General features: G+C 40.5%; 1 protein-coding gene across 4 annotated transcripts; it reads left to right on the forward strand.

Moving 5' to 3' along the window:
• Positions 1–5,206: 5,206 nt before the first annotated feature.
• MORF4L1 (mortality factor 4 like 1) lies at positions 5,207–23,057 on the forward strand. Of its 4 annotated transcripts, XM_019983497.2 has the most exons (13): positions 5,208–5,357; positions 9,353–9,399; positions 11,208–11,275; positions 14,055–14,171; positions 15,455–15,541; positions 15,898–15,978; positions 17,516–17,541; positions 17,977–18,065; positions 18,998–19,099; positions 20,087–20,175; positions 20,653–20,825; positions 21,104–21,188; positions 22,311–23,057. In XM_019983497.2, the coding sequence occupies exons 1-13, from the start codon at positions 5,318–5,320 to the stop codon at positions 22,393–22,395; spliced, it is 1,089 nt and encodes a 362-aa protein (XP_019839056.1). In that variant the 5' UTR covers positions 5,208–5,317; the 3' UTR covers positions 22,396–23,057. The 4 variants fall into 4 exon arrangements, with proteins under 4 accessions (XP_019839057.1, XP_019839056.1, XP_019839059.1 ...); XM_019983498.2 differs by lacking the exon at positions 15,898–15,978 and having other exon boundaries at positions 5,207–5,357; XM_019983499.2 differs by lacking the exon at positions 14,055–14,171 and having other exon boundaries at positions 5,209–5,357.
• Positions 23,058–27,547: the final 4,490 nt, after the last annotated feature.

Here is a 27,547-nt window from a genome sequence, read left to right on the forward strand (position 1 = left end):
ATCCAAGTACTGCATTTCAGACTCTTTTGTTGACTACAATGGCTACTCCATTTCTTCTAAGGGATTCCTGCCCGCAGAAGTAGGTATAATGGTCATCTGAGTTAAATTCACCCATTCCAGTCCATTTTAGTTCACTGATTCCTAGAATGTCGACGATCACTCTTGCCATCTCCTGTTTGACTCCTTCCAATTTACCTTGATTCATGGACCTAACATTCCAGGTTCCTATGCAAGGCAATATTGCTCTTTACAACATTGAACCTTGCTTCTATCACCAGTCCCATCCACAACTGGCTTTGGCCCCATCCCTTCATTCTTTCTGGAGTTATTTCTCCACTGATCTCCAGTAGCATATTGGGCACCTACCGACCTGGGGAGTTCATCTTTCAGTGTCCTATCTTTTTGCCTTCTCATACGGTTCATGGGGTTCTCAAGGCAAGAATACTGAAGTGGTTTGCCATTCCCTTATCCAGTGGACAACATTATGTCACATACCAAGGGAACATTTCATGCAAAAATGGGCTCGATAAAGGACAGAAATGGTATGGACCTAACAGAAGCAGAAGATATTAAGAAGAGGTGGCAAGAATACACAGAAGAACTGTACAAAAAAGATCTTCACAACCCAGATAATCATGATGGTGTGATCACTGACCTAGAGCCAGACATCCCGGAATGTGAAGTCAAGTGGGCCTTAGAAAGCATCACTACAAACAAAGCTAGTGGAGGTGATGGAATTCCAGTTGAGCTACTTCAAATCCTGAAAGATGATGCTGTGAAAGTGCTGCACTCAATATGCCAGCACATTTGGAAAACTCAGCAGTGGCCACAGGACTGGAAAAGGTCAGTTTTCATTCCAATCCCAAAGAAGGGCAATGCCAAAGAATGCTCAAACTACCGCACAATTGCACTCATCTCACACGCTAGTAAAGTAATGCTCAAAATTCTCCAAGCCAGGCTTCAGCAATATGTGAACCGTGAACTTCCTGATGTTCAAGCTGGTTTTAGAAAAGGCAGAGGAACCCGAGATCAAATTGCCAACATCCACTGGATCATCGAAAAAGCAAGAGAGTTCCAGAAAAACATCTATTTCTGCTTTATTGACTATGCCAAAGCCTTTGACTGTGTGGATCACAAGAAACTGTGAAAAATTCTGAAAGAGATGGGAGTACCAGACCACTTGACCTGCCTCTTGAGAAACCTGTATACAGGTCAGGAAGCACCTGTTAGAACTGGACATGGAACAACAGACTGGTTACAAATAGGAAAAGGAGTACGTCAAGGCTGTATATTGTCACCCTGCTTATTTAACTTCTATGCAGAGTACATCATGAGAAACGCTGGGCTGGAGGAAGCACAAGTTGGAATCAAGATTGCTGGGAAAAATATCAATAACCTCAGATATGCAGATGACACCATCCTTATGGCAGAAAGTGAAGAAGAACTAAAAAGCCTCTTGATGAATGTGAAAGAGAAAAAAGAAAAAAAGAAAGTGAAAGAGGAGAGTAAAACAGTTGGCTTAAAGTTCAACATTCAGAAAACTAAGATCATGGCATCCGGTCCTATCACTTCATGGCAAATAGATGTGGAAACAGTGGAAACAGTGGCTGGCTTTATTTTGGGGGGCTCCAAAATCACTGCAGATGGTGATTGCAGCCATGAAATTAAAAGATGCTTACTCCTTGGAAGGAAAGTTATGACCAACCTAGACAGCATATTAAAAAGCAGAGACATTACTTTGTCAAAAAAGGTCCGTCTTTTCAAGGCTATGGTTTTTCCAGTGGTCATGTATGGATGTGAGAGTTGGACCATAAAGAAAGTTGAGCATTGAAGAATTGATGCTTTTGAACTGTGGTATTGGAAAAGACTCTTGAGAGTCCTTGGACTGCAAGGAGATCCAACCAGTCCATCCTAAAGGAGATCAGTCCTGGGTATTCATTGGAAGGACTGATGTTGAAGCTGAAACTCCAATACTTTGGCCACCTGATGTGAAGAGCTGACTCATTGGAAAAGACCCTGATGCTGGGAAAGATTGAGGGCAGAAGGAGAAGGGGATGACAGAGGATGAGATGGTTGGATGGCATCACCGACTCAATGGACATGGGTTTGGGTGAACTCCGGGAGTTGGTGATGGACAGGGAGGCCTGGCGTACTGTGGTTCATGTGGTCACAAAGAGTCTGACACGACTGAGCGACTGAAGTGAACCGATAGGTGTTGTATTAAAGCGCATTACTAGTGAGTGTACAACTTGAAAATTTTTTTCATGTGTAAACACCCATGGAACCACACCAGATTAAGGTCATAGAACATTTCTAGCACCCTGAAGTTCCCTAATGCTCCTTTCTAGTCAGTTCCCCCTTCCAACCCAGCTAACCAATATCCAGACTTCTAATACCATCGTTGAAGTATATTGTCTTTGATGTCTGGCTTCCTGTGCACATGACTTCCTCTTTTATTAAAACACGTTTTGAGAGACAGATAATACCATGTTTGGCAAGGATGTGGGGATCAGGTCCTCTTTTAAATTGTTGTTTGAAATGTAAGTTGATGAAGACTTTGACAAATTTAAATTTATTTTTTATTATGTATTCATTAAATTTAAGTTTAGGACCCTACATCTAGGGTCCTGAAAGTGTAAAAACAACAGGCACAAAGATTTAGGTTGAAAGGCATACATTTCTAACAGTGAAAAAGCTACAAGCAACAGAACCAAGGTTGGATAAATATAGTCTACTTATACTACATCACAATCAAAAATGTGAGACGGACACATGTAATTTCAGTAACTTCCTAGCCATATTATGAAGTTAAAAAAGAAGACAGAGAACAATATATACAGTCCATTTATGGTAAAGAGAAAAAAACAATTAGAGAGAAAAAGGTCCCTGCAAAATGATGGGGAGGAAAATGAGGAAAAATAAAAGGTTCCTCAAATTTTGCCCTATATTTTATGTCTCTAAATTGTTGCACTGTGGGAGACTCAAATAGTAAATATTATTTTTATAATTAAAACATAAAGGCAAAAAGATTAACTTTAAAAAATTTGGAGAAAGAAGGCAATGAGGCTGCTAGGATACTAAACAACTTTTAATAGCTTTACCTTTGTTGGAGGTAGGAACAGATAAGGGACTGAGGTGGGAAAGGGTCTTTTTTCTATCTTCACTTTATTTTTTTTAAAGCTTCAAGCATAGTACCTGATTTTTAAGCCAACGAGGTATATTTTGCAGATAAGTAAAGAACATAAGGGGGGGGGGGGGGGAGAACATAGGGCTTCCCTGGTGGCTCAGATGGTAAAGAATCTACCTGTAGTACAGGAGACTTCAGTTCAATCCCTCCAAGAGGCAGATCCCGTGGAGCATGGAAGGGCAACCCACTCCAGTATTCCTACCTGGAGAATTCCATGAACAGAAGAGCCTAGAGCCTAGAGCAATAGCTGACTAGTCCATAGCCTTGTTTTGTTTTTCTGCTTTTTGTTTGCTTGTTTTTTGGTTACCTAGGGTGGCCTGCAGGATCTTATTTCCTTGACTAGAGATTCAGCCTGGGTCCCTTGCCCTGGAAGCACAGACCCAGGGCAAGTCTCACTGTCCTCATTTTTATATTAAACGTGTTTTGAATTATTGAATAATTTAAAAATATTTTGTATTCAAAACGTTAAAACAAGTCGTGTACTTCAGAGTTTTGGTGTGGTGGTGGCGTCGGCAGGAGGCTCCTACCCCTTTCTTCGATATTTTCAGGAGTAGTGCAGAGCAGATGCTATACAGACAAATGGAGTGAGGGTTCTTTGTGGGTTTCTGTGGTTAGAGAAGGGGCTGTGTTAAGGGAAGGTTGAAGGAGAAACTGGAGTCAGATAAATGGAGAGGGGTCTGGAACTCATTGGGTACACCGTCTGTTCACGGGGGGGGGGGTAGAATTTAGAAAGGCATGGGGACAAGTATAAAGTCTGGAGGGACGGTTGGGGGCTATTTGTGCAAGGACTTCAAATGCCAAGGTAAGAACTTTGGTATGTATCCTCCTTAACTGTGTGTTGAGCACCAGTTCACCATTCAGCCTGTGCAATTCTCACAGGGAACCCATGGGAAGGTGGTCTTATTCTCCCCATTTTGCAGCTAAGCACACGACAGACTTTTTGAACAGGTGAACCACGGGAGAAAATTCCTTTAAATCCTGTGTATATTCAATAGTTAGTGCTCAGTCTCTCAGTCTTTGGGACCCCATGGTCTGGAGCCCACCAGGCTCCTCTGTCCGTGGTATTTTCCAGGCAAGAATACTGGGGTGGGTTGCTATTTCCTTCTCCATGGGATCTTCCCGACTCAGGGATCGAATCTGCGCCCTCCGCATCTCCTGCATTGCAGGCGGACTCGTGTATATTCAGTAACAGCAACTAACTGTGCCCTAATAACAACTAGATGACAAAAAATTGCACAAGTAGGGTAGGTGCAGAACCCCGACGTCGGTACGGTGTACGTGTAGTGTTATTCACGGTCGCCTCTTTCGGCGGCAAGCCGAGCTCCAGCATCTCTAAAAGCCAGAGGTCGACCCCTCAGCCTGCCCAGTGTCGCCCGCTTCGTCCCATTTCCGCAGGTCTCGGGTGGGGAAGGGGAGGCCCAGGACCCCACAGATGGCCGTCAGCACCATCAAACAAACTGTTAGTGAGCTTGCTGAACGAGGAAACATCCAGACGCAGACTCCATGACCTACCCCGTTTCTGGCCAAGATTGCTGGACCTGAAGCTTCCCTGTGCAGAAACTGCTCAAGATGCTACTGGAAAGGGGTTTCAGAGGCCGCCATTTCTCTCTGGCCATTCCCAAGCCCATATCGTTGCGGCCCTATATTGCCCATGGACCTCCGCAACTGAGCCTTTCCCAACTTCTTTTGTGTGGGTTAGGCAAAGCCTTGCTGTCCCTCGCTAAGACAAAAACTTAAAATCAAATCTAGGAGGAAAAAAAACGCCGCCGCCCCTGGGGATGGGGGTGGGGCAGGGCGTTAAGGGTGGGGGAGGGGAGGAGGCCACCGCCCCGCCCCCGCCCCCGCCCCTCGGCGCCTCCAACGCCTCGGAACTACCAACCCCGGCGTGCCCCGGGGCGGCGCGGGCGCAGGGGCGCGTGCGCGGCGGGCAGCCGTTGGCTGGAGCGGCAGTTGCGCCGGTCGCGGTGCTGGGCGGTCTGTGGGCGCTGGCAAATCGGGCCCAGGATGTAGAGTTGGCGGTGCCTGACGGCGCGTCTGACGCGGAGCTGGGTGGGGTAGAGAGTAGGGGGCGGTAGTCAGGGGTGGTGGGAGAAGGAGGAGGCGGCGGCGGCGGTGGTAAATCTTTTATAAATGGCGCCGAAGCAGGACCCGAAGCCTAAATTCCAGGAGGGTGAGTTTGATCTCCTGGGGACAAAGCATGTAACGGCCCGGAGAGGGAGGCGGTCTCGGGACGGTTGAGATTTGGGGACCGGGGATGGCGAGGGCCGTGCCTCGAGGCGGCGGCGGGCAGGACTTTGTGCGGAGAAAGCGCATTGAGGCGAGGTTTTTCTGTGCTTCGTGAGGATAAAAACCCTTTGGGAGGCGAAATCGTTAGGCAGGCGTTAGAGTGCGAGAGGGAGCCGTTGCCTCGTGGCACAGCCTTGGCGCTGTGTTTGTTGTCGTTGAGAGGAAGAGGGCGCTGAGAAAGTAGCCTATTGTAGGGAGGCGGCGGGCGCGCCATGGCGGCCGTTAGGGGAAGTGATGTGGCGTGGGGGAGGGGAGGCGGCGGCGGCCGTTCCGGCTCCCCCGTCCGCTTGGGCGTCCGAGGGTTGGCGCTCCGGGGCGACCTCGAGCCGCGAGCGGGTAGCTCGCGGTGGAGCCGCGGAGCCGCGGCGGGAGGGGGTTGGCTTCGTGTCTCGGGGCGGGAGAACTGCGTTGTAAGATGGCCGCTGCAAGATGGCGGGCGCATCATGGCCGCCGGCGCCCGGATTCCCGGCTCGCGGCCGCAGACGCCGCTTTAGGGCAGAGGAGCGCCCCCTTCTTCCCCCGCCGCTGATCGGGAACCGGTTTTTCGGCGCTGGCCCCGGGGAGGTGGGTGGGGACAAGAGGAAAAAGCGCTAGCGTCCTGGTCGGCTTTGTGTCGCCCGAAGGCATCCCTTTGATCTCGGAAAAGCGGAGTGTCGGTGTCCTATGGGAACGTGAACGCGCTTTGGCTGTGCGATGGCTTGTAAAGCGATAATTAAAAACTGCCTTAATGCGGTGTTACGTCCTCATTTATGTGAAGACCCGTTGCCTTGATGTCAGCCTTTTAAGTACGGCAGTGGTTTAATTGCAATAATTGATTAACAGTGATTTGAAAGTTGAGTTTTTATTGTCTCTGATCAACGTGAAGGCTGACTGTAGAGAGCTTGATTTCCAGAGGAAGACAGCTCTGTAATTTTCACAATTACTGCATCTATTAATTTATATAGTGGAGGTTTAACAGTAAACTAGAGTGGACATAAAATTATGTAAGGCAAGCAAGAACACTTTAAAATCCTCATTCACATTATTGTGGTTGTACGTGATACCACGGATGTCGAGACGTCTGCAAAAAATTGTAGGGATGTTCAAACTTTGATGTGCGTTAGAATTACTTTGAGTCATACAAAACCCAAGCGTATTGTAACAGTATGGAATATTTAAAAGATTGCCGCGGATGTTTTCCCTGTAACTGGCCCTTAATACCTGCTTTCTCTCACTCTGAGAAGCTACGTGACGACTACTGTGGATTGCTTTTTTTTAAACTAGATGTTTTAGAGCAAGGATTCTTGATCTGGGGTGTTTATAATTCAGATCACCCCTTGTACTTGGACAGGAAAAAGGTTCTTCTATTTTCTAACTAAAATTAAATCTACAGTTATGATTACAGATTTCCTCCCCCACAGAAAAGCAAAACAAGACCCTCCCACAGTAGTATTAGCTGTATGTTTTCACATCCCAGCATTAAAGTTGTAGAAGATACATTCAGATGTAATGTACGCTTTTCGTTGTTTCAGAATTGTGGTAGTTCCCTGGATCAGCAGCTAAATGTTGATTGTATCAATTAAGGAGCTCGTATAATACCATAACACATGATGTTTTAAATGTTTTTATAACTGTCTCAGTATAGTTCGTTTCTTTTGTAGTACGGTTTTACATGTTTGTAGAAACATTCTGAGAAAAGGCCCAAAGACTTAACCAGACTGAAGGGTCCATTGCACAAAAAAATTAATCCTCACTGTAGGACATCAAAGGAAAATGACACAGACTTGGAACAGTTAAGGATGGCTTTCTGGAGGAAGTGCTTTAGTTCTAAACTGGATGGGATGGTAGAGTGAGGGACAATCCATATGCTGCTGTAGCAGTGAATTGGAGAAGAGGGCGGCCGAGGATGAGTTGGTTAGTTAGCATCACAGACTTAAGTGGACATGAATTTGCGCAAACTGTGGGAGATGGTGAAGAACAGGGAAGCCTGACGGTGCTGCAGTCCATGGGGTCGCAGAGTCGGACACGACCTAGCGACTGAACAACAAAAGGAGCCAATGTAGCTCTATGGTTTTGAAAGCTACCTAAGAGTCTTTGCACTTTGCAGACATGTTTTCTACTCTTGTGTCAAAGTTGGGTTGTATAACCATCTTTTAAGACATTATTATTATTTTGGGGCTTCCCAGGTGACCAGAGAATCCATCTGCCAGTGCAGGAGACGGGAGAGCTGAGGGTTCTCTGCGTGGGTAGAGACGCTCCCCTGGAGAAGGAAAGGCTCCACTCCAGTGTTCTTGTCTGTGGAAAATCTCCATGGACAGAGGAATCTGGTGGGCTACAGTCCATGGGATTGCAAAGAGTTGGACAGGACTGAGTTATTTAGAAGAGAATATCTTGTAAGGAGAAAGGAATATTCTGTTGGCACTAGCAGAATTATATTAAAACACTGCAGAAGAATTGAGCTTCTGTAATGGTAAAAATACGAATGATGGGAAAGTTTTTTTTCCTGATTCTCTTTTAAACTGGAAAATTTCTCTTGTTAAATAATGGTGCAACATATGTTACAAGCATTTTTTCAGCACAGTGGCTGTTCTGCACAGCACTTGGTCTTCCACTTGAAATGTTAAAGCAAAAAGTAAAGAAAACTATCGGGCACCTAATAATGGGGGCAAGGGAGGGGAAGGGAAGACCTTTGGGCTTGTCAGGAGGGTGGCTGATGCTGGAATTTGAGTAGTATTTCTAGTAAGAAAACCAATGAGAGGATGAGGAATTGGAATCTCATCACCGTTGAATTTGAGAGCATTGGGCAAAATTAGCTTTGCATTTTGAATACTATTAAGGATGGAAAAGTTCAAAAAAAGTGAGACAGTGGTTTGCTCCTTCCCCAATTAACAGTCTTTCCACTTCCAGGAGAAATTAAGCACTTGTTTTGTTGGGTCATATTCCTCAACTTACTGTATATTTTTTTCAGCGGGATATTAGGGATAGATGGCTAGAATGGATGTCAAAGGGCTGTAGCCTCAGTGTGGTTGTCTTTGGTGGCAGCAACCAAAAGGAGGGAGACACTGGTAAGGCTATTTTCAGGGTGCCTTTTAAAGAAAGACTAAAATTAGGCACACAGGTCTCCCATCTTTGGTGCTTTGGAGTAGGCTGTATACCTTCCTCTGTCCTTGTGGTCTCATTCTTGTCCACGGTATTCAGCAGTGGCTCCAGCCCAGCTTTCTCTTGATATGTGTACTCAACTGCTTACTAGATGGCTCCAGTTTGGGTGTCCTGTAGCTACTGTAACTTACTCCAGAATTGATCTGAAACCCCCTCTTCATTTCCTTTTCTGGATAATACTTCCACCATGCTGGAAGTCAAGTTTAAACTGTTTCTACTTTGGCTTAGTTGTCCTTCTCACTGCCTTTGTTTCATACCTATTTCTGTTATTATTCCTGACTTTAAGCGGAGTCACTGGTTTCCCTGTTGCTTGTCTTCACTTAAGCTCGGCATAGACTTAGCGTCAGGCAGTGGTTCCTCACAGTGGACCACTGCACAAGAATTTATGTGTTTCATCTGTGCTTTTGTATTGTTTTCCTCAGCTTGGGCCCTTGAAAAATAAATCAACCCTGTCAGTAGATAGCTATAGTAGATTTTATTTGCTTAGCAGGTGATAGATGATTTGATGATTTAAATAGATTGATATCTTAATTGTTTTTGTTTCCATCAAATGCTGAGGTGTTTTTTTGTCTTGAAATTTGATCTGAAGTGTTGGTGTATACATTCCCTTATCCACTCGCTTATTAGTTTTTTGAGGAACACCATAGTACAAAGGTGATGGCTCTCCTAGATGTGAATATTCTTATATATGAAGAGAAATCACAACTAACAGTGCTTTTCCCCCGTTTTTTCCTTTTACAGGTGAGAGAGTGCTGTGCTTTCATGGGCCTCTTCTTTATGAAGCAAAGGTACAAAACCCGTTTTCTTTTAAGAAGTTAGTTGAAACTACTGGTTTGATAGTTGAAACTACTGGTTTGATAATTAGATTTCAATGATGGGTAGCTTTAGTGAGAGCTACCTTTTTCGTAGATTTTCAGGTTCATAGTTCCTCATCTCTTTTATTGTTGTCTTACTGCTTGCTCAGTGGTTCACATAAAGCATCCTGCCATTCGTGTTTCCCATCTGCTAAAGGCAAGTAGTTGGAAAATGTTTGAACGGAAAGGTAGAGGTTTGACTATGGAAGCAAAATAGCATTATTAGTTAATGACTTATGAGAAAATACTGCCAAAGTCAATTTTATTGGCAAATATAATATGCTGAGTAAGCACTGAGTAAAATTACGTTGAGGGTAAAGCTAACATTTCAAATGAGTACATTTAACTTTTATTTGTTAGATTGGCAAAGTTTGAATCCTGGGGCATTCCTTTTCTGTGTATCAGTGTTGCGCAGAGGTTATAAAAACTGATTTTACATTTAACCAAAGATAAATTGGATGATGCATTAATGTTTTTAGTGTTTTGTTTCTGTTAACTTTTAGCACAAATATTTAAGCCGTGTCAACTATTTTTGATAATTGTTTTTAAGAAAATAAACGGTAAAGCCAGTTTCTGTGTATGTTCTTGGTGAATAGTTTTTGTCTGTGAAAAAGTCGTAACAGTTGTAAAGTGTCAGTGTTGCTAACCATTTTACTTATTTTGAATACATAATAGGTGTATGTTTTTAAAGCTCTAAAATGACTGAAATTGGATTTATGGGATGGTCAAGAACTTCATGTATGTGTACATAGATCTTAATGGTATAATACCAATACAGTTATAAATGCGTTTTAAGTCCCAGTGATCATTTCTGTCATTGAATGTTGTTTCTGTTGTTAACTAGCTAAACTGGCAGCTTTTTCTGCTCTGGCAGCAGAAACACACCAGGGAAAAATTTTAAATGGCAATTGGAGTAACTTCAACTATTGTGGTTCTCTTGGTTTGCCTCTGATAAAAATTTTTAAAATCCAAAACCAGATAGTCATCGCTTTTTCATGGTTAATGACTTCCACTAATCAGTTTTAATTTGTTTGGCTGCTTTTAAGAAGAACACGGGGCTTCCCAGGTACCACTAGTAGTAAAGAAGCTGCCTGCCAATACAGGACAGATAACGTTTGATCCCTGGGTTGAGAAGACCCCCTGGAGAAGGGCATGACGACCCACTCCAGTATTCCTCCATGGAGAATCCCATAGACAGAGAAGCCTGGGGGGCTGTGATCCCCAGGGTTGCGAAGAGTTGGACACGACTGAAGCAGCTTAGCACACAAGATGACAAGATGTTTTTCATCTGTCACTTTGTTGCTGATAATCAGAATAGCTTATTGCCTTGTGTAAACTAGTGAGCTTTTAAAATAATGTGGTGTAAATATTTTTCTTGAGCTGAATTTGTTTTTCCAAATGTAGCTTTTGACTAGCTGGACTTTGAGAAAGCACAACTACAGCTTTCATTAGCTGTTCTTAGATAGCCTGTGTAGCCCACTGATTTAAGGTTTAGGGTAACCTCCAGTGCTTACTGTTCTTTAGATTTGTTGGACTAACTCCCAACAAATGACACTATGACTGTTTGGCAGTATAACTTTGAATACTAGTCTAAAGGCTTAAATAGTGTTCTTTTCAAGAGTCTCATTAGGTTTATTTTGGCCACCAAAGAGTTACAGTGTTGGATAGTTCAAAATTAACCAGGTAGTCTTTTTTTTTTTCCTCCATTATTTCTGAATAAATTTTTTTCTTTTTTATTTCAGTGTGTAAAAGTTGCCATAAAGGATAAACAAGTCAAATACTTCATCCATTACAGTGGTTGGAATAAAAAGTGAGTATTAGATTTTTTTAAAGCAATTTTTATTTATAATTAACAAGTTGGCTTTGTGTCATAAACGGATAGAAGCCTGTGCTTTTTAATTTTTGTGCAGTTTTACTGTAAGTACATACTGGGGCAGAGGTGAACTTTGTAATATGTTGAAATATAGAAATTAGGGTTTACTGCCATTTTGTTTTACATTCTGTGGCCTATTTCTTGTGTTCTGGTATAACGTCTAATAGTCATTAACCAGATTATTTTCTAGTTTTGGTACATTTTAGGGCAGCTTGAGTTTTTTTTCTTATTAACAGACTTAGCGACTACAAATGATATTTCAAGCAGTTACACTCAAAACTAGTTGGGTTTTTCTACTAAGGAAGGGGAAAAAGATTTAAAAATTGCTTTATTTGGTTGGATGTATTGACCAAATCATGTTTTGAACTTTGAAAGCATAATTAATAACAGTGAATTCATGTGGTTCACTTTTAGCATATGGTTTATAACACAGGTACAGAAATAGAATTACAGAACCTAGTTTTCCACTCTGAAGAGCTATTAAAAAAAAAAAAAAACAGTGATGTATTGATGTTGCTGGGAATGGACAGTGGTTGTAGACTGAACACATTCTAGAATATTCAGCTTGTGGAGCTCTGTCAGTGATGGGTCTTTCTTGGATCTCACAAATACCACATCTGACAATTGACTCATTTTTGGTGCTTGTAATTGAATAGCTTGTAATATTTACTCTGAGAGGTTTTTAATTTTACTAATGGTGTTTTGTCCTTCAAAGATAGCACTTACCAAAAAAAGTAGTTCTTGAGGGTTTTTTTTTTTTTTTTTTTTAAGCTTTATGTCAGCTCAGCCATGCCATCCGATTTGATGTATACTTTTGTTTTGGAAGGGTTTTTTTTTTTTTTGACATTTACTGATCTGTTTCTGTGGTCTTTCACACAGTCCCTTAGCCAGTGAGTTAGTTTTATTAGAAGATTTTTTCACAAGATAGTTCTAGCTAAGAAATAGTATCAGTTTCTTCCATTAGTATAATTGTAGAAAAGTGGAAATCTGAAATGTGTAGAAGCACATTCAATAAGTTGCTTTTTCTTCCAGTTAATAATTAAAATATTCCTAGTAATGACAGTAATATAGTAACTCAAAGTGACCCTGTGAGCTTTGAATCCCTTTGGTCTTAACAGAAGTAAACTTGTCTCTGATTTTAAATGGGATTTCAGGATTAATACTAAATTGAAATATCCAGGAACGTTTATCTTCTGGAACTCCATTTTACAGCTTTCCCTTCCCCTTTAAAAAAAATGTTGAAACTGTGTCTTTCATTCGGAGAAGGCAGTGGCACCCCACTCCAGTACTCTTTGCCTGGAAAATCCTATGGACGGAGGAGCCTGGTAGGCTGCAGTCCATGGGGTCACTAGGAGTCAGACACGACTGAGCGACTTCACTTTCACTTTTCACTTTCATGCATTGGAGAAGGAAATGGCAATCCACTCCAGTGTTCTTGCCTGGAGAATCCCAGGGACGGGGGAGCCTGGTGGGCTGCCGTCTATGGGGTCGCACAGAGTCGTACACGACTGAAGTGACTTAGCAGCAGTGTCTTTCATTACACTTAGGTTTTATATAAAAATACTCTGGTAAAGTTGAGAGTGTATTAGGTATCATGAAAATCTTAATTCTGTATAGGAAAGCAAATATTTATGCATATCATGAATGGGAACTTTAAAGGAAATAAAAGAAAAACAGATAGCAGATTTCATGGACTAGGTCTGTGCCCCATCTCCAGGTACACTTTAAAATAATTTAGGATTACATCTTAATAGCTGTGAACACAACTTTTGTGCTTTCATGTATAGTATTTTCTGTTAAATTCCATGTAGATGTGTATAACTTCAAGACTGGGTTTTAAGTGACATTTCCAACTTAAATTGTAGAAATACATAAAAAGTTTGTATTTTTTGATAGTATTGCCTGAAAATGTTTTTTCCTTTGTTACAGTATCTAGTAACACAAATAAATGATAGGCTGCATAGTTTTTTGTATCTTTGTAGAGGATGTGTTTTTTGTAGTTGTCTTGTTATGTAGATAAATATATGTAATTTGTAATATTGATCGTTAATAATTATTTAGAGGGGCCTTTAAATTTGTACAGAATGTTTTTTATTTAGTGCTGTGTAAGTGAAAGCCGTAGATCATTGTGACTTTGGGAATTAATGACAAGCTACCTTTAGAAAGTTCTGAAATTCTTTTGTTTGAGCTGCATGGAAAAATTTCTGGATGTTTGGCCTTCAGATACTACCCCAATAGTGATGTTCCTCAGAGCAAAAGACATCATTTCATTTTCCTGTGGGTTAGCAACTGTTTTCAGCGCCTGGCATTTAAAAGAAACTTTGTTTTTAGATCAATGTCCTTATTTAGATGCATTTTTTATGAGAGGAAAGGAATTTTCAAGGTTCTCATGTGGAACTTTCTAGTAAATAAAAGTTTGCTAATTCCCTTTAGAGAGAATTGGAACAGATATAAGTAGCAGTAGGAATAAGATCCTCATTTTGCAAATGGTTTATAAGATACCATACTTTTAGAAAAGACTACACTGGAAGCCCAATCTCCAAATTGGAACTTTCTTAAACTTCAGTAAATATATACTTCTTCAAAAGCACAGTAGATACTCTATTTGTTGACACAGACATTTAAATATTCCATTTGTAAATAAATCTTAATAAAGCGTAAGCAGAATTCTACACCTAGTTACTGAGATTACTTTGTACTATGCTGTCTGTATCAGAAGTGCTGTGAGGCCCAGGCGCTCTGAAAAAACTTTGAAGACACGTGAGGATATTGTAGCCCTTTTTCCTGTTCCTGAAGGAGCTCCCTCAGTACACCACCCCTTCCTGACCTCTAGGTAAATGCATGTTTTAAAGTTTTCTCTAGGAAATCATGTTGAGGGTTGCTTTTTATTATTTATTATTCTTTTGGCTACCTTATATAAGAGGTCAAAGGTGGGAAGTCATTAAATAAAAGACTTTGAGGATACAGTCTAATTGTGTCACTAAAGGAGCTCCATCAGCAGGAGGAAAAAAAACTTTGCACAAAAAGTTCAGCACTGCCTAGGAAATATTCTTTTTCTCTTTGGGGAAAAAAGCCACATCAGAAGTCTTGTTTTGAACAAGATCCTACTGTATAGCACAGGGAACTAACTATATTCAATATCTCATGATAAACCATAATGGAAAAGATTATGAAAGGAGTGTGTGTGTGTGTAATCTATTATAGAATCAGTTTGCTGTATAGTAATTAACACAATATAAGTCAGTTTCATATCAAAATAATTTTTTTTTGAAATCTTGTTTTGAAACTTTTCTGAGTGCCAGAATGCTTTATTTAGCAGAATAGTTTTTTTTTGAAATCTTGTTTTGAAGCTTTTCTGAGTGCCAACTAGATATTTTTAAGAGAGTGGTTGGTTCTACCTTTTGATGTTTAGGAAGCCAAGAATATTTTGCCTTGGAAATTGGTAAATTCATTTGTGAATGAGTGATAACCATTGTAACACTTTAGTCTTAAGTGAGTTGATGTAGGTGGTATTGAGTTTTGTAGACCTCCTATTATGTTTCTCACGGAGCTTGAGTGTTTATCTTCTATGCATCAAAACTCTCAAGTGTTTTTTTTATATCGTTTAATTCTCTTAACAGTCCTGTGAGATAGATAATGTTTATCCCATTATACAGGTGAAACTACGGCACAGTGAGTTCTGAAATTTTGTATCGGAGATAACCAGCTGGTTTTAGTTCTTTAAGAAGTCATTATGGATTCCTGTCCTTTTTTTTTTTTTTAAGTTTTTCAGGTGCCTTTATTCTGCAAGGATAATTACTTAGGGGCTCTTAGGTTATGTGCTGTTATATGCTGTACTCTTATGCCATTTTAAACAAACGATTTGGATAATCTTTTAGACTCTGGCACTTTGGATTTGGGGTATTGCTTCTGAGAATGTTTATATTACCATTTTATAGTACAGATTTTCTCTAGACTTTCAGTCTAGTTGAGAATGGATTTGTAATGCCAGTTCATCACCTTAGTTTAGAGAAGTCCAAACTCTTGCCTCTTGGATTTAAAAGAAAAAATTGTAGAACAGAGTCTGAATACTAATGAAATATTTTTGAATGATATTTTAACTTTTCTCTTTTTCAGTTGGGATGAATGGGTTCCAGAAAGCAGAGTACTCAAGTATGTGGATACCAACTTACAGAAACAGAGGGAACTTCAGAAAGCCAATCAGTAAGTTTGTTTGCAACATGAATAGGAGAAATGCCTGTAAGTTAATTTATGGAAATGGAATCCACAGCAGAAATCATGTTGGCTGCCTGCTTTTAAAATGATTCTTGATATCTGTCAGCTGCTGTTACGATTTTGATCTCAAGTGATCAGAGAGGCCTTTTGTAGCCTTTTTACTCTAACTTTCTTGAATTGATTTTTGTAAATGTGTTATCTCTTTGTCCAACTTAATAAAAATTTTGTACCAGAATATGTATAGCCTTGGAACTTCAATTTGAATATAAATTTCAAAATGGAATCAAGCTATCAATTCTATATAAATATTTTATGATGATATATCATTGAAATTATTTTTGAAGGGAGCAGTATGCAGAGGGGAAGATGCGAGGGGCTGCCCCTGGAAAGAAAACTGCTGGGCTGCAGCAGAAAAATCTTGACGTGTAAGAAGCTCTTTGTTTTAATTTTATACACTGTGAAATTCAAGCTTGATACACTTAGAATTTGTTGAAAGTGGAAACTGGAACATTGTTGTGATTTGAAAAATGCCAATGAGAACTTCATTGGCGTTGGGTAATTGAAACTACATACTGATTACATATTGATTCCTTAATTTTCCTTAGCAATTTTTTTTTTGCCACTTAACTCATTTTTAAGTGTACAGTTGGGTGGCGTTAAGTACATACACAACCCCTCCTTTGTTTAATCTTTACTTTTTTGGCCGTACTGGGTGGCATGTGGGATCTTAGTTCCCTGACCAGGTATCAAACTCTTGCCCTGTACAGTTGAAGTGCTGAGTCTTAACAACTGAACCACCAGGGAAGTCCCTTACAATCATTCAAGTTAGAACAAACATGTGTGCACATAATGTGTTTTTCTTTTACAAGCATTAGCATTGGATTCTCAAGGTACAAGTTTTGAGATTTGAGGGGTAGATTTGCTTTTTAAGTATCTTTTTCCTTGAGATTAGATTCTATTGCTTTTAGACCTTAACTAGTGTGACTTTACTACCTAAAAATTAAAGATAGTATTGAAGATAACTATGCATTTTGAAATGTTTGCAGTTTTATTTTTGGAGGTAAGAAGATAATTAGGCAAGGATTAATGGATTTGGTAAGATATTTGATTTGGTTAAGATAATTGATCGGTTTGGCCAGGATTACTATTTGAGATTGATTCATAGCTTTATTTGTTAATAAGTGGTAACATATTTCCATGATCTGGATCTTTGGAAAACTTAGAGTAAACACAGGTAATTAACATTTATAAATACTAAAAGTAGAAAAGCAAACACATTCAGATGTAATATGATGGTCCCTCCAGGCATAATCTATAATCATGGCTTTATAAACTTTTTTCCTTTGCTCCAGAAATAATTAGATATTATGTCAGGATTAGTAATTTACTGTCGGTGCATATATAAATAGCCATGAGATAAATTACTGTTAGACATAATAGTCTAGACACAGGCTTTGTTCTGTGGATGAGCAGAGTGTTTAGTGTTGTAAAGAAAGGAATGTAGTTTCGAGAAGAAATAAAGTGAAACAATTTGACCAGTGAGAGTGTGAAACATAAGTCTAATGTCAAATTATGCTGGTTCCAAAGTAATTGGGGAAAATATTTTAATCTTTGGAGCTTTTTTGTGTTTGTTGATCTAATAGTTTTATGAAGCAGGTTCTTTTTAATATAATTTACATGCTATAAACTTATTAATAGACATAAATAATAAAACCCTGGGAGAAGATCTCATGATATGGTTTTGATTTTTCTGCTGTCTAGAGGGAGATGTGGATTGAGCCAACTATCAGTAAAAAAGTCCTTGAGTCTTGAGTAGTAAATAAGAATATGCAGGAAATAAGATCAGGCAAAGATCCCTGATCTTACCATCAAGGCAGTATTTCTCTGTGGACTCAGTCTAGTAGAAGGGAATTTAAACCAGAGACGATAGTGATAATTAGCTTTTTTCTTTTTTCCTTTCAGGAAGACAAAAAAGAACAAACAGAAGAGTAAGTATATTAACTGTTTGAATTAATTAATTTGTGTTTATAACATTTGCATTTTGAATTCATTGTTAAATTTTAAGTTACGAAGTTTTAGAGTAAGCATATGTTGATGGTCTCATGAGTCACAGCAGTGTTACAGAATTAGGTACATAGCCATAGAGAACTGACATCCTTTCTACTGTAGAGAAACATAAGCATTTATTGTTTTTGTTTTCTTTAATGACTGACCCTGAGATAACTATATTTTAGAAATAGATGGTAATATTAAATATTGCTTTGTACTAGATGTTTGGTTGAGCTGTTCATGAGAGGTATATTTTTGGTAGGAATATGATTCTTCAATGTAGATTTAAGTAATCTATATAATGGACGGGTCAAGGAGTAAAGAGTTACTCATTAAGCTAACAATCTCCCTTCCTTACCCCCAAATTTTTACAGCACCTGGAAATGGAGATGGTGGCAGCACCAGCGAGACACCTCAGCCTCCTCGCAAGAAAAGGGCTCGAGTAGATCCTACTGTTGAAAATGTGAGTCTTTCTTAAATTTATGTTAATAATAGCATGTTAGAATTTTTAGTCTGTCCTGTTACAGTACGGATAAAATAATCATAGAACTATTGACTCTCTCAGAAGCATTGCTATAGCATGCTTTAATTACTGAAGTGAAAATATTCTTTTTTAGATAAAGGATATATTTGTATACATCTTTATTTCACGTGTTGCACTAGATGTATTCCTTCAGGTTTTATCCCTAACTCATCACATGTTTGTTTTAAGCCCTGTGTTCTTGTACAAGACTAAATAGTTCTTTGGTATTAAGATTGAATTGACTTACTAGGTCACATTAAATTGATTCACTGATTTAATAAATCCACAGAAAAATGCCAAGAAAGCCTATCAGTTACACGTGTATGTGTGTGGGTATAATAGTTTAGGATTTTTACATAAGTGAATTAAATGTCTATAATTTATTATATTTATAATCTCCAGAGTTATGAATTTGAAAAGAGGTTTTAAAAGTGTAACTGACCGTTTACATTTCTGAAGCTGAGATTAAAACACCAGTATGTTCTGAAAATTAGACACTTTTAGGCAGTTACTGATAGATTAGAAGATATGTTTAATCTTAAACATTAAAGATGTAACTTTAAGATAGTCGTGTTTGGGCTTCATCATTGAAGATGTGGTTATTTGAAATTAATAAGTTTTGAAAATACTAAGTTAAAATGCATCAAGTTGGAGAGGTCATTTATAGAAGAAGGGGGAAATTTGCTTTAAAATAAAAAGCCTTCACATGAAGTAGACTATCAAGATTTTTTTCTCCCAGGAGTTAGCTGTATGATCTTAATTCATTTCACTATTTCCAAGTCACAGTTCCATCTGTCTGTTTGAGTAAGAATTTATCCCAAGGGCATGTAAAAGTTCAGAAAAGCTTTTAGAAACTATTCCTTTTTGTTTAGGAAGAGACATTCATGAGCAGGGTTGAAGTAAAAGTCAAGATTCCCGAAGAACTGAAGCCATGGCTTGTCGATGACTGGGACTTAATTACCCGGCAAAAACAGGTAACTTGGCGTTACATAGATTGTAATCTATATGATAATGGTCTTGCTAGTGTAAAATTTTTTTTCTAAAGGAAAAGGCTGTAGACTTGGACATCGAAGGTATGACTGATGGGAATTTTAATTCAGGGACTAGACTGAGCACTTTTATTATCAGAAAGGACTGGGAGAGGAATAAGCAAGGTACCTGTACAAAAGACCATGCATTTACAGTTAGTTTTACAAAGGTTTAGATAACTGTTGGCAGTGGCTAGGACACGAATACATCATTCTGAAAATTGATTAAAAAAAAGAACCATATTATTTCTTGTTTAATATCATTGAAAGTGGGACATCATTACATACAGTGCTGCTAATGGAAAGTAGAAATAGGAAGCACACACTACTTCCTGCAGGTATTTGTGATTTCCAAAGGAACCTGAAGCTGATCAAGCTCCTAGGACAGAAGAATCAATTTCTTAAAATAAAAAAACAGGGGTAGGGGAGAAATGGGGACTGTGTGGGATGGGCATCAGTCATAGGCTGTGCAATATGTGGACTTTGAGTCTTGATCTGTCTCTGAAGCTAAATGGCTAGGTTTAGCTCCCTTCTCCCGCTTACTGTGTTTGGCAGCTTTTTGTGTTTTAGTTTTTATGTTTAATGGAACACTGGGTCCCAACCTTGATGTGAAGATAAAGAGTGTATTAAGCTAAGTGTTACAGGCAGAATGATGCGTAGTGACTTGATAACACGTCAGAGGTGAATTTATGTGCAGGTGTACTCCACATGTAGTGAGAGTTTATCTGTCCATTGTGGCAGCCACTAGCTACATTTGGCTGTTGAATTAAATTTTTAGTTCCTCAGCCACATGATCCATGTTTTAAGTGCTGAACAGTGCCCTTTTCTTTTTGGTAATACTATTAGGTGATCTTTCATTGCATTAAAACTTTTCCAGTGTACTTTTTCTTTGAAAAAGAAGGTTAGTATTCAAGTGTATTTTTGTTTTCAAAGCTCTTCTATCTTCCTGCCAAGAAGAACGTGGATTCTATTCTAGAGGATTATGCAAATTACAAGAAATCTCGAGGAAACACAGATAATAAGTAAGAAAATACATACATCTTTGAAGTATACCAAAGACATTTTAAACATTATTTCTGAATAAATTATCTGAAATATGTACTTTAAAACAATACCATCAGAAACTAGCAAAATAGAATTTCATTGGTTACAGATAAGGTTTAGCTGGTAAACATTTATTAAAGGGCCAAGTCAGTAAATGTTCCAGGTGACATTGAAAAAGCTAATCTATATAACTATGTGTATAACCATTTAAAATACAACTGTTTGTAAATGTGAAAACTAAAATCCATCCCTACCTGTGTGTTGTAGTGTGCTCACCAGTAGTTTGTTTTTTTGAATTGATTTCTTACCTCTTATTAAATCTCTCTGTTTAGCAGAGGTTCATTGTCATTGGTTTAGCATTTAATTTCTTACCCTCATGTTGGTTGACTGAATCTTCATCTCTCAATTCATTCAGTGACCTGCTCTGAAGGTAGATACTTTTGTTCCCTTGTCAGGGAGTATGCAGTCAATGAGGTTGTGGCTGGGATAAAGGAGTACTTCAATGTGATGCTGGGCACTCAACTGCTCTACAAATTTGAGAGGCCGCAGTACGCTGAGATCCTTGCGGACCACCCTGATGCACCCATGTCCCAGGTGTACGGGGCGCCACATCTCCTGAGACTGTTTGGTAATGATCCCTTTTAGAAAATAGTTTTACTTTTTCGCCTGGGGCCTTTGGTATTTTTGTCTTTCCTGATTTATATTAAGAGGTAACGCAAAATAACATTCTAAAAGACTGTTTAATTCGAATTTGAACTTCTATTTCATATATATTAAAATCTAAAGTCAGTTTCTAAAATCATATGCCTTAAGGAAATTAGTGATGGTTGCATTTGCTTACATAATTAAAGTATATTCTCATAATGCTACCTTGGATGTAACTTTGACTTCATTCTTTTTAAATAGTACGAATTGGAGCAATGTTGGCCTATACACCTCTGGATGAGAAGAGTCTTGCTTTATTACTGAATTATCTTCACGATTTCCTAAAGTAAGTCTAAAAATTAATGCTTGAAATTAAAAACATGAATTTATTTAGTGTACTGCAAATTACTCTTGATAGATTAGCACTGTAGATACTATAATAGAACTAAAGTAAAACAGAATATATGTTTAGCGTATTTAAAATGTCTCGTTATTTTGGGGATGAACTAGGGATGGCTTATATTTTTGGGAAAATGGAAAGTGCAATCCTGATTTTTACAGTTTGCTGGAGGGCACTTTGGTAATATATATAAACATTTTAAATGATCGGCAGTTAGGCTTCTGGGAACTTGTCCTATAGAAATACTTTATATGCACAAAGATCTCCAAGCATGTTTATTAAATTGCTATTCATGGATAAGGTAGGTTTACATATACTGATCAAGAAAGATGTCCAAGGTGTGTCAATTTAAAAAAATTAGATTGCAATAGAGGTTGGTATGAGTACTCTTTTTTGTAGAGAAACATTTTCAGTCTTTGGAAAAGATTTGGAAAAATATGTATCATACTTAACAGTGAGTTATTTCTTGGACATAGGATTGGGAGAAGAGTTTTCTGTTTTTACTTTATATATAGTTCTGTATTTTAATTTTCTTAAAATGGCGCCATGTATTGTATATTAATTTTAAAATCAGTGTGAACTTGGAAATTAACTAGCTTTTATAGTCTTCTACCAGTGATGAATATTCTCTCCCTCCAATTTCTTTATGAAATAAAAGTGCTCTACTACTTGACATTTTAGGGCCCTTTGATTTTTATGGTGTTACTTTCAAGTTGAGATTTACTTGTCAACTTCTGAATCTGTAATATGATGGATTTCAAAGAGCTAAAGAAGACACCCTAGCTGTTAACTCTTTCAGGGTAATGGCACCTGTTAAGGGTGGTCCAAGCACTCAGGTTGGTATTCTAGTGACTCCTGTTTTTTGCTTCTTTGAAATAAGGGGAGTAACTCTAGACTTCCATCTTTTTTATGCATTGTTGTCTGGTATGTAACCCTATTTGAGTTAATTAAATGGTTGTGATATGTATTTTAAAGTGCTTTGTGTGGCTTCTGTATGTAATTGATAAGAGATTAGGATCAAAATACAATTCTTCTTCATACTTGTAATGAATAACATTTCATTTTTAGGTACCTGGCAAAGAACTCTGCAACTTTGTTTAGTGCCAGTGATTATGAAGTGGCTCCCCCTGAGTACCATCGGAAAGCTGTGTGAGGCGCGTGTACCCACCCATGTTTGATCTCTGTAAACACCTTTTTGTTTCTTAGTCCTTCTCTTGTACAAACAATGTACTTTGGAAATGTTCGTGTATAACAAAATTGATGTTTGTTTTCTGTTTGATTTTAAACAGAGAAAATAAAAGGAGTTACAGCTCCTTTTTTCTTTCCTTTTTTTCATTTCAAAGTTGCTACCAGTGTATTCAGTGATGGACAACAGAGAGACATACTGTAGAGTGTTTTATTGCTTAGTTGACAAAGCTGCTTTTGAACGCTGGTGGTTTCTATTCCTTTGACACTACGCACTTTTATAATATGTGTTAATGCTATATGACAGAATGCTCTGATTACTAGTGCCAAAGGTTCAATTCAGTGTATATAACTGAACACTCATACATTTGTGCTCCCCCCCTTTTTTTTATGGTGCTTAAAGTAAAGAGCCCATCCTTTGCGAGTCATCCATCCATGTTGTTCCTTAGGCATTTTATCTTTGCTCAGATTGTTGAAGAACGGTGGCTTGTTTCATGGTTTTTGTATTTGTGTCTAATGCACGTTTTAACATGATAGACGCAATGCATTGTGTAGCTACAGTTTTCTGGAAAAGTTAATCTTTTAGAAATTGTTTTTCAGATCTTCAATAAATTTTTCTTTAAATTTCAAGGAGCAGTGTACTTGTGTGGATGCATTACAGAACCTTTGTGTATTGTGTGTGTCTTCTTGTGTTCAGACAGTGATTTTTCTTTGAGGTGAGTGATTGTCTTGTTTTCTGTGGGATGCGAAGTTTGGCTTCCTGATCTGTCTTCAGTATCTACCTTCATCCGCCAGAGCAGCTTTGGTTGTCTGCTGTCTTGAATTCTGGCTGAAAAGTCAGAAGTTTGTATGACTATTTCTCTACTTTTCATGGAATGTAAATTTTGAGCGTTGAGGGAGTTTTTAGCTGTGTGACAGGTAGCCTTTTGCTAATTGTTTGAGGTGTTTACCAACATTATTCACAGTGCCTAAAATTTGAGCTCCTTCCCCCAACTTAAATACAGACCTCCTTGAGAGGGTTTGACGTGTGTTTCCTTGACCTCCCTCACCTTTGTTCTGTGGAAGTTCTTGAAGTCTCATCTCTGCTTCTAGGAGCATCCCATGATTTCCTTTCTGTTCCCCTGTACAGTCCAACCTGCCCCAGTGCCCAGGTATTCTTGGGAATGGTTACAAACCATAGAATCTACTGGCCAGAAGCTGGGCTTAAGCAGAGAGCTAGGCTCAGAGCTGTTTTTGTTCTTCCCCAGCTGTGTGACCGTCACTCACTGTCTGAGGCTTAGTCTGTTTTTGTCTGAGAAATGAGGTTAACACAACATACCAGATAGTGGTTATGTACTGTTGACAGGTGAGTTGTCATTGTGATGAAGGAGCATGCTGTACTAAGTTGATCAGGCATGTTTGACTCTGTGACCTCATGGACTGTAGCCTGCCAAACTCCTCTGTCCATGGATTCTCCATACAGAAACACTGGAGAGGGCTGCCATGCTCTCCTTGATGAAGAATAGCTCTCATTTTACCCTGGCTGTCCTGGGACAGAATCAGTCAGCTCTGGGATCTTTTTCCCTCTTTGTGGCTTGGCAAAAAGATGGCTCAGCAGATGTGACTTTGCTCAAAGGAAGAACAGGCTGAGACTGGAGGCTGAATTGCAGAGGTTCCCCCACTGCTGACAAGGCCACCTCGTCAGCCTGGAAGCACCACTGTCAGCACAGACACCTCGAGGTTCCCTGCGCCGCCCCATCTGCATGGAACCTCTCGGCGCTCACCCTCAGCGTCCCCTGGTGAGTCAGGAAACCTTAGAAGGTTTGCACCTTTGCTGGTTTGAGGTTTTCCTGTCACCTATGCAGGTTAGAGGTGTGTGTGGGTGTCCAGAATGCCTCTGCATGGGAGCTTTCAACTGTCACTTGCACAGTAACCTCACGTGTTCTTTTACTCGTCGGAGACTTCATTGTCCAGGGGATTGGTGAGGTTCTCTGCCAGCAGGCTCAGCGTGGGGTTCACACATCCGTCTTCAAAGTTTTAGCAACTTCTTCAAATTCAATCCCACAAGAAAGGTCCCAGAGTAGTAGATGAGTACTTCCTTGTGTGCTCTTCACCTCTCAGATTTACCTCTTGTGTCTTTGTCACATTTTTGTGCACACATGCACTCTCCACAGAAAATCACTTTTATTTCTCTGAATCATTTGAAAGTAAAAATAATTGCATTTTTAAGTCTCAGTGCAAGATCCTGTGTGAGAAAAGCTGGACTAGAGATTTCATTATACACTAATTTATTGGAGGGGGCAGCAGATGGAGAGGGTTAACAGTATTCTCTGTCCAGAAATAGGGCACTGTTTTGAAAAAGGTAGGCCAGGTCAAGTTCACACTGATCTAGGAGCCAAATATTAAGCTAATTGGTTGAACTCAAGAGGGTTTTAAATGGCTCATGTGCAGTGAAGAGTATTGGGGAGCCTCCCTTCTCTCTTTCTCTGGCAAACCCTCAGAATAAGGAGAGGGGAGCAGGACCTCTTCAGGGGGCTCACAGGAGGGCGACAGATACACAGGTCATGTAGACTTCCTAAACAGCTTTGGGGAAAAAACACAACTCCTTAAATTCAATTCTAAGGGGAAGCTTCTTTATCCATAGAACGTAAGAGGTGTTGCCAACTGGTATGACCCACTTGGGCAGTTTTGGGCAGAAGAGCTGTGCCTCCCTCACCCCTCAGTCTCCTGTGACACATCATGTCTTTCATGTTTGTCTTGATTTGTCCAAAGTGGCAAGAAGGTCATTATTCCAGCTGGCTCTGGCCCTCTCTTAAACCCCTCCATCATGCTCAGGTAGCTCGGAAGTCCACTGTGCGCCCTGACCTCCCGCACCCCTGCGTTTGTAGTGCAGCCTGGGGGGAAGGCAGGTGGGTAAAGTGCCCCCTTGGCTGTGAGGTCTGGCAATAAAGCAGATACTGTATCTTAGTCCCTACAATGCCTTTGCTTATTTCTTAGCTCAACACCGGAATTGGAGAGGGATGCAATTAACAGCCCCAGGACTTTAGTTACAAAGATGTATGTGCCTTGCTGAAGGAAAGTCGACCCAGATTGACAGTTTTGATTCTTCTTCACAACCATTCCAAGTTAAATGCTGTTAGCCATGTGGTGCAGGTCCTCCTGTATCTTTTCTTGTGTACAGACAGACACGACTTGTTTCACTGGGGCCAGGGCCGAGGGGACAGATGAGCCCCGAGGGGCCCTGCCGTCCTGTGGTCTCGATAAGCCAGTTGTCAGATGGCTGGGCTGGTCCCAGCACCCTCAGGAGAATCTGGTTTGGGAAAGGTGCAAAAAAACCAAACTGAAATAGTCTTAAGTATTGCTTTATTCATGTTGCAACACTTAAATGTTGAGAATAAATAGAAAAGTAGGAATTGAAAATGAGGAAGAAGAAATGAAAGATGGGTGGATGGTCTCAGAAGAAGAGATGGATGTGCTTTGTCATGCAGTCTTGGGGGAGACTGGAGGGCAGCTGAGCCTGGGGGGATGTCTCCTGCCTCTGGGAGGGGTTGGGGTGGAGGTGGGCCTCAGGGTGTTGGGTCTGGGAGTGATGGAGGTTAGACAAACCTGAGGGCTTGGTGTGTCCTTTATCTGATGTTCTCTAGCATGTAGTTAACCATGGGCAGAACCGTAGCTCTGATCTGAGCTTGTCCTGTGGGTCTGGCAATGGTGGCATTAGGGTGGCATTGATGTCCCCACCCCGTCCCACCCCTTTTGTAAGCATACACAGGAAAGACCACATGCTTTCCACCATGTGCATGGGTAGGAGACTGCGCTGTGCTCTTATTCAGGGACCAGATCATCCTACCTTTCCTGGTGCCAGAGCTGGAGACACAAAGATGCCCCTATGGGCGTGTTGGTCTGGGACCCCAGAAGTTCCTGGTAGGACCTGTGTCACTAGCTTGGGACATGCTCTTTCATCTTTACTTTTCCAGTGATGCTCAGGCCTTTATGTCCATAAGTGATGAATCTTACATCAATGCCTTCCTCTTTGATCACCCATCCCCTAAATGTCAAGAGAATTCCAAAGGTCAGTTTTTCCCAAGCTGGACTGGGACACCACACTAATTGTGGTGATCACAGTGTTGCTGACGCAAGTCCGTTGGCCTGCCTGCGCTCTGGGGACACATGCATAGGGCTGTGGGGCCACCCCACTCGGCCCTGGAACTGCTCCCCTTGGCTGTCCCTTGTTCAGCCTGCCTTCCCTGGAGCAGGACATCTGCCAGGATCCTTGCAGGCTTCTGTCAGCTGTTCCCTTGAACCTTTTGATTCTAATCTGGGCCAGCCACCAGGGTCTCTATGCCTTTCTGCAGGGGGTGGGGTGGTGTCCCCTTCAGGGTCTTTCCTGCCATGTGCCTCCTTCAGGGCCATCCCAGACTACCCCCATGGCTGTCCCCAATTTCATCCTCTGGTTTCCTGTGCAGACTGGTCCACCCTGCCCCCTGGAATCCAGAGAGAGGCAGTCTTTGCTGAACCTCACAGTCTCTGCTAAAGCTCACACAGTAAACCCCTTTCCCCACCTGGAATAGCTTGCTGCTCTTAATCTCACATAGTCATAGCCAAGGGTTTCTCCTGTAATAGTGAACATCCGTTCTCTGTCTCTAGCTTAGACTCAAATTCTCTATCACTTGATGTTAGAATAGTTACTTTAATATGTTAAATATATATATACCAAGAATCATAGAAAGTAGATGGTGCTACCCTTCAGATACCCCCTTGTATTAATACCAGCCAGCATCCCTGCATGAGAAAAGGGCCACTCCGTGGGGTAGTTGGAGGAGAGTTTACGAAAGGCTTGTCTGCCAAGGAGGGAGGAACTGAGTGGAGTTGGGTGACTGAAGCCCCAGCACGGAGCCTGGCCTGCAGCGGGTGCTTAATAATCACGAGGTGATCTGCACAGGTGGAACCTTCACAACAGTTGCACGTGAGAACTGGCGGGGTGGTTCTTGGCTGTCTTCAGAGAGGCGAAAAGATGACTTGGTTGGAAGCCTGTGGGCTTGTGAATGTAGCTCCTAGACCTGACTTGCACGCTTGGGGATATGAGCGGAGATAACCCTCTTCTGAGCACTAAGAGCCAGATGTGACACTGGCTCCTACAAATG

This window comes from Bos indicus, chromosome 21 (genome assembly GCF_029378745.1).
Source record: "Bos indicus isolate NIAB-ARS_2022 breed Sahiwal x Tharparkar chromosome 21, NIAB-ARS_B.indTharparkar_mat_pri_1.0, whole genome shotgun sequence".
NCBI classification, from domain to species: domain Eukaryota; kingdom Metazoa; phylum Chordata; class Mammalia; order Artiodactyla; family Bovidae; genus Bos; species Bos indicus.